The sequence below is a fragment of the Eutrigla gurnardus genome, assembly GCF_963514095.1.
Source record: "Eutrigla gurnardus genome assembly, chromosome: 8".
NCBI lineage: Eukaryota > Metazoa > Chordata > Actinopteri > Perciformes > Triglidae > Eutrigla > Eutrigla gurnardus.
In genome coordinates, this window is record NC_139922.1 from 14,963,772 (window position 1) to 14,970,544 (window position 6,773).

At 49.0% G+C, this 6,773-nt stretch overlaps 1 protein-coding gene and 1 long non-coding RNA gene across 3 annotated transcripts in view; both read right to left on the reverse strand.

Moving 5' to 3' along the window:
- Positions 1 to 3,021, reverse strand: part of LOC311017434 — a 9,415-nt gene extending 6,394 nt beyond the window's left edge. Inside the window, exons 1-2 of the long non-coding RNA XR_014597630.1 lie at positions 2,904 to 3,021; positions 1,014 to 1,082 (exon numbers count right to left, since the gene is read on the reverse strand). This is a non-coding gene — a long non-coding RNA (uncharacterized lncRNA). The remainder of the gene's footprint in view (positions 1 to 1,013; positions 1,083 to 2,903) is intronic.
- A 1,471-nt stretch (positions 3,022 to 4,492) lies between these two features.
- Positions 4,493 to 6,402, reverse strand: her9 (hairy-related 9). 2 transcript variants are annotated; one of them, XM_084015288.1, is made up of 4 exons: positions 6,076 to 6,402; positions 5,856 to 5,951; positions 5,658 to 5,745; positions 4,493 to 5,537 (listed from the first exon to the last, which is right to left on the reverse strand). In XM_084015288.1, the coding sequence occupies exons 1-4, from the start codon at positions 6,181 to 6,183 to the stop codon at positions 4,957 to 4,959; spliced, it is 873 nt and encodes a 290-aa protein (XP_083871414.1). In that variant the 5' UTR covers positions 6,184 to 6,402; the 3' UTR covers positions 4,493 to 4,956. The 2 variants fall into 2 exon arrangements, with proteins under 2 accessions (XP_083871414.1, XP_083871413.1); XM_084015287.1 differs by having other exon boundaries at positions 4,493 to 5,540.
- Between the last annotated feature and the right edge of the window lie 371 nt (positions 6,403 to 6,773).

Below are 6,773 nucleotides of genomic sequence, written 5' to 3' on the forward strand. Positions count from 1 at the left end.
AACACACAGATGTAACTAATGGAATTTAATAATTACTACGTTCTCATTTAGATTCACCACTTCCTAATACTGTATGACTCACTGGCATGCCTTACTGTGATGTGAAAGATGTGGTAAATTAGTGAAATAGGTCAGAGACTCGTTCTCAGCCTGTCCCCCCAACCACACAATACAAACGCACAGACTCAAATACACCGCGTTTACCCACCACACACACATACACGCATGCACACACACACACACACACACACAGAAGAAGAGAGGAAGAGGATGACATGCATTCACACAGAAACAACAGGCGGTGGCATCTTGAAAAGACACCATGAGTCAAATCATTGTGCTTGATGCTCTGATGTCAAATTTGGGACAAGTCTGGGCATGTGGTGACACACACACACACACACACACACACACACACACACACACACACACACACACACACACACACACACACACATACACTGAATATGTATTATTTTATACACTAGGTGGTGATATTGAGTAGTATATATGTACTACATAAATAATAACATTATGCACTGCATTTATAATGTAAGAGTTTGATCATTTTAAAGCCAAAATAGAGCAACAGCTGCCAGAGATGGAGGGGGGAGACAGGGATGACCCCCCCTGGATAGATAATACATGAATAAAATGTGTATACTGGGCTCCCTCAAGGCCACCTCAGAGTTTGCCACGTGACCTCTAGCCCTGTCAAGAGGACCCTTTACTTTCTCTTGTGGAATCTGCACCCGTTGCAAAGGCTGTAAGCCACAAGCCTCATGCCCTGAAACAGGAGAAGCTGCTGAAAAGCCAAACCTGGCCTCAGAAATACGTTATGTAGACAAGCGGCGAGGATCAACGGAGCCCAAGCGGCACCCGGACACTGTGATATTTGATCAGGCTCGACGCGTCCAATTGCGTCTGAGCCACCCCGCCTCACCTCCTCCGTCTGCACACACCTAACACCTCCCACCCGGGCCCGGGGATAAGTGGTCCCTCGCTATAAATACCTAGACAGGATGCAAGCCTGGAGGCAGCCATGGGAGCGGGTGGCGGGAGGTGGCAGCAGGCGTGTGTGGCTGAAACAGAAAAAGGGAACACCTGTTAATAAGGTGTCAAGGAGTCAAATGTGAAGTGACACTAAAAATCTTCCGACTTAATCTCTAGCCTCCAACGCCCTTCAAAACAAACACCTGCACAGATGTCACCGTTGAATCACGCAGTTCAGGGAAACCATTTTCAGTTTCAACACCTTCCTTTTAAATCGTGTCACCACCGTCGAAATCTGTCTGTCTCTCTGTCTGTCTGACAACAGGTGCAGGGAGGAGTGTCCAGTGTGCAACACAGAATGGCACATAAAAAACTACTTAATGCGGGATGCACGCTTCAGCCACGCCTTCCCCCTCGGCAGGACCTGCAGCCAAAGCATGCAGAGCATTTCCTCATGTCCTCGTAGCTGCAGCGTCTTCAAATTGAAGAGCAAATATAGCCTGTCATCCGTGTGAAAGTGAGAGCAGTGGCGCTCGCAAACAATCCCGGGGGGGAGCCTATTTCCTATATTTGCGCTCAGAATAGAGGACAACTGTTGGCGCTCCGAGCAAAAAGGCGGTTTTGGCTCGAGGAGAGGTCACAAGAGATGTTGAGAATAATCCTAAATTAATGCAGCATCTCCTGACAAAAATCATGTTTGACATTTTCAAGCAGAGACACGTATCGGCCAAACCACCTGATTGTGTATTCAGTTGCAATGAAACCTCCTTGGCACATCATGGCACAGGGTTGCCAACCAGGTTTAATCATGAACAAAGCTGAACAATGAAGGCAACCTCTTTCATGATGCTGATCCAGAAAACACACCTATATTGTCAAACTGGCAATGATGACTTCCAACCATCTATATTTCTTAAAGAAATTAGTGAAATGCTTGTAAATTGTTTTAATTATTACGGTAGCTGGTGTAGATCTGACTGGTAAAAATCAGAAAGAGAGACAAAAAAACTCAACTCAAGTGAAACCAAACAGTATGTTAACCCATGGCTTCCTTATTTTAGTTTAGTTACAATCAATAAGTAATTATCTATCCACATGTATTAATTTTCTGAACTTTGCTTGGAGTGCTGCATTCCAACATGAAAGATGCAACCCGTACTGTAACTGGAGAAAATGCGCACAGAAAGCATTAAGTGGCGGCTAAACTGCTCCAAACGCAACAATGGCAATTTGGAGGGAGAACTGATGTTTGGCGGCAACGTTGTGCGCGCGTTCCCCCATTCAGTCGCTAATGAGAATGATAATTTGTGGCTCCTCTGACGACCCCGACCCCCTTCAATAGCGACTTCTCCCAAGGGACGTGATAGCGCAGACCCCCGAGGGCCATTCAGTCATCCATAGGAATCCTTTTCACCACCAAACAGGGATTCCCGCCTATTTCGTTTTACACATATGGGCGATAATCGAAATGTCCTTTAATATTTTCTCATTCCTGTGTTGGACCCGCACCTCAGAAAGTGGAGCGAACCAACAAAGCAGCATTGAGGATCGAACCAGCCCACATCTGGATGTAGGCCTACACTTCTTGCAGCTGACATCTGCGTAACGTCAGCCTAAATGTGTGTTCACCTGATTCTTTAGAACTTTCCTTCAACGTTTCATACTCATAATGGAGTTGTTGCTCGGTTACCTGATTCATTACAAAGAGCTGTGAGTTATATTTATCTTCCCCTGTTTCCCAACACCGGAGCAGCTTTAACCTGCTTTGCAAACAGCCCGCAACATGTCACCATATAAAAATACGCCGGACTTCCAAGGAGCGCCTCGGACCGGACTCGCTTCTTGGCGTCGCGTGTGTGTGTGTGTGTGTGTGTGTATAAGAATGTGTGTGTGTGCGTTCGCCTCCTCACCTCCGCAGAGCGGCTGCACACGACCCGGCCCTGCCAGCGGGGATTTACTGACTGGCGCGGTGCCCGGCCGCAGGCAGACTAGTTCGCTCGGTTCTCACGACCTCAGCTCCACAAAGGCATCTCTGAACTATTAACTCAGACACGAAGGCAGTAAGGAGCGACCGCAGAACCCACACACGCTGCCAACGGGTGTTTCAGTATGCCTCCTCGGAGGAGGAAGCTGCGTAGCATCACTGGCAGCGGGGGTTTCACTGTGCCGTTTCCCGACGGTGTCATCCGCGGGGCACTGGCACTCGGCGGGGTGAAAGTGAGAACGCGACTAATAGTAAGACGGTCCAACTGTTAGATGGAGATGAATATCAACAGTTGTGGAAGGTATCTGGCGCAAACAAAAAACAAAAAAACAACTTGGCCAAGTCACTGTAAAAAGAACTATTTGGTCATCTTGTTTCTTTCCATGTATTCATATTTCTAAGAAAACGTATTAAATCGTCTCTAAACGAGCGCATGGTTTCTGATTTAAAGTGGGCACATTGGTAGTTTCTGTATAATTTAAAGTTTGCAGCCAAAGAAGAATGTGTTCTATCTTGTGTGTCAGAGCTGAGAAACACTTAACGTGCTCTGTGCCAGTCATGAGCACCCACGGGGGCGTCGGTGGAGTCATAAAAGTCGAGGGGTTTTGACCGGCGGTCACCAGGCTGTAACCTAATCCCGAGGAAAGGGGCCCGTTGGCTGCATGCGGCTGACGCACGGCTAGCGCACCGCCGCCCGGCCGAGACGCGCCGCTCAGTTCCAGACCCCACTCACAGGAGGGAGATAGGTTTACACCCGGGGATAAACAGAGACGGGGAGACCGGATCGAGACCTTTAAGACGCAGGGGGGGAATGGTTTGAAGCTGAGAGCCGCGGACTTAATATAAATAAACGCTTCAAATGATCTTGTCAGTGAGTTTTGTGCGGTGAGAGCAAAGTTAAAATACTGTTTAACCTGCAACAGGTTTCTTCATCCACCGCGACCTCCTCGGGTTTCCCCGCCATTAAACCGAATTCCCTCGTTTTCCTCCTTTATTGAGGTGTGCCCCTGGGAGTGGGATTGAACAATTGATAACACAAAAGGAAGCGAGGATCCTTCCATATTCTCCTTTCACCGAGGCAATCTGTTAGTGACATTAACCCCTGCGCGCATTTCCCAGGCTCATGAATAGGGTTTAAGACTTCTTCTAAAGCTCCCGCTGCATACAGGATGAGACCCCCTTTTCAAACTTTTAATTACCTTTATAGCAATAGAAAAATACACCCCCATTGTCCGCAGGGCCATTCTCCAGCGGGCCAGATGTAAAGGAGCTCCCGCCAAACTCGGTAAATTAATTGAGAGGAGTTCATATCGGGGAACATAATCGATAGGTTTCACCACCGATTCGGCATAAACAGATGTGAGTCTGTTTCACAGATTCACACACATCATCTAATCGACTTTTACGCATGAATACGCGTTTTACGCATGGCTTCAAAAACCTACTGACTGACTTGTAACACGCTCAAATAGTCTCCTTATATCGACATGATAAAAACAGGCTGTAGACAAGAAATGAATTTCTGAAAAAGTCATTTATTAAAACAATGGGCCATCACCCAACTTCAGTTTTTTCTTTTTTTCCAACACAACACGACAAAGAATATAAAACACAGCTTTGGTATAACAATCAATAACAAATCTGTACAAAACTATAAAAAAACAACCTTTTCATAAAAAAAGTACTTCATAACAAACATTTCCTATAAATCGTCCGCATGTACATCATATTTATCACCGACATCCAAATGTTGGATTCAGATAATAAATGATAAGAAACGTGTGCCGTGTGAGGCAACCCTTGTTCCATAAAACGAAACAGTGAGAACTACTTGGGGGGCATTAAGTGGTTAGAGTTACCGTCCCGTAGCGACAAAGTCACAGGTTCGAACCCTGCAACAGTTGTTTGTGCAGTCAGTTAAATGTCTAAACTGGAAAAGTAATGCAAACTGGTTTGACATGAGTCTCTTGTCCCTTCCGCTACCAAGGCCTCCACACGGGCTCGTTGCCCTCCGAGCCGGTGCTGACTCCGACCGGACTGACGGCCTGGGACCCCCCGGAGAAGGACGTCATACCGTGGACCGGAGAGGCCGCGGTCGACGGGGAGCTGCTGTGAACCGGACTGGCGTTGACTGCAACAGGCACTCCTGCGTTCGCGTAAAGGGGGATGACGGGGGCCGTGGTGGAGGCGAAGGCCGGGTTGGGAATCAGAAACGCGAATTGTCCGTCCGATGCGGGCACGAGCTGAAAGCCACCGAAGACTTTGGGGGACATGGCCTCGGTGGGACTGAGTTTGGAGCCCATGGTGCCGGCGTTGATGGGCAGAGTGGATGGGAGCTGCACATGCAGGGGCTGGGCCAGGTGCGCCTGCTGCGACGCGGCCTGCTGCGGGTAGTTCATGGACATCATCTGGCCCATGCAGCTGGACAGGTGGTTGAGGAGCCTCGACCTCACCTCCGTGTTCACCCCCTCCGAAGTGGACAGGAAGCGGGTGACCTCGTTCATGCACTCGTTGAATCCCGCTCGGTATTTGCCCAGGACGGTGGCGTCTGCCGAGAGCGCTGCTGAGGGGGAGAAGGAAAGGAGAGCTGACATTAGAGACGCGTTTGTGACTCTCGACAGCAGTGACTTCACAGGTTGTTGTGTTGTTGACCTACTTATATCTGATTTAACAAACTTACCGTTCATCTGCACGCGCTGCAGGTTCCTCAAGTGCTTCACGGTCATCTCCAGGATGTCTGCCTTCTCCAACTTGGAGTGTCTGGAGCTCTGTGGGACATAACATGTGACAGTTGAGTCTACATCCAAAGGGCCACTTAAAAACCAAATCATCCACGAGCACCAAAGAGTCTTTAAAGGCATCGAAAACCTCAACTTACATCTTTTTTAAGAGCGTCCAGGATGAGCGTCTTGAGCTGCCCGAGGCTTTCGTTAATTCTTGCTCTCCGACGTTTCTCCATGATCGGTTTGGATGACTGCAAAGATAAAAAAGGATAACACATAAATGTCTTGCACACGCCAAGTGTCAGCATTAAAAGCATTAAAAACCACTGAGGTAAAGTTCTCACATGAGAATAATAGATCAAAAATAACAATTACTTTTCTATGCTCGCTGGCATTTTTCGGTTTGTCCGGTGTGTGCGTCCCGGTTGCAGGCGCGCCGGCGATCGGGGACGCCGTCTGCTTCTCCATAGTGTCAGCAGGCATCGTGGACCAAAAAACGGGTGGAAGCGTGAAGAAGTAAATCCTCTTTGAAAGCTCCGGGGAAATGTAAGTTTCACGTCGAGCCGCTGCAGATCATATAAAGAGAGTTGGCTGAGAGGCCGATCAGTTCGCGTTGTGTCGCTTGTTATCACTGAGCTGTCATCTGAGTGCGGGAGCGTGCGTTGCGCCGTGCGGGGCGAGTCTCCGCTTCTGCGGCTGACACACGCCGCGGCGGTACTTATAGACGGCTCGCGTGCTCCCAGTTCGTGTGAAACCCTCTCTGCATTCTTTCCCACACTCGCCTCAGCCAATAGCAGAGAGGACTCACCCATTGGGCGCGGGGCAGACCGCTGATTGGACAACACCCCCGCGGGCCGTCAGTCACGCGCTGCTCAATCAGCCCTGCAGGGACAAACAACAAAGCCGAGCGAGCAGCGGCGGTCGGGCTGTGAAGTGATAAGGGAGGGGAATGCGCTGGATGTTTGCTTCCAACTTTGCTCCGAGCTCGTCAAAAAGCGTTATGGCTACTGCTTGTTGCGCGCGCGCGCGCGTGCCCGCGCGTACGGGAAGAATGTAGAGTCTGTATTGACTCT

Bases quoted from the DNA above. Each gene is read 5' to 3' on its own strand.
- her9 (XM_084015287.1), bottom strand. From the start codon at position 6,183: ATGCCTGCTGACACTATGGAGAAGCAGACGGCGTCCCCGATCGCCGGC. The intron at 5,952-6,075 runs GTAATTGTTATT...TTATCTTTGCAG, and splicing joins ATGCCAGCGAGCATAGAAAA to TCATCCAAACCGATCATGGA. The intron at 5,746-5,855 runs GTAAGTTGAGGT...TATGTCCCACAG, and splicing joins TGGACGCTCTTAAAAAAGAT to AGCTCCAGACACTCCAAGTT.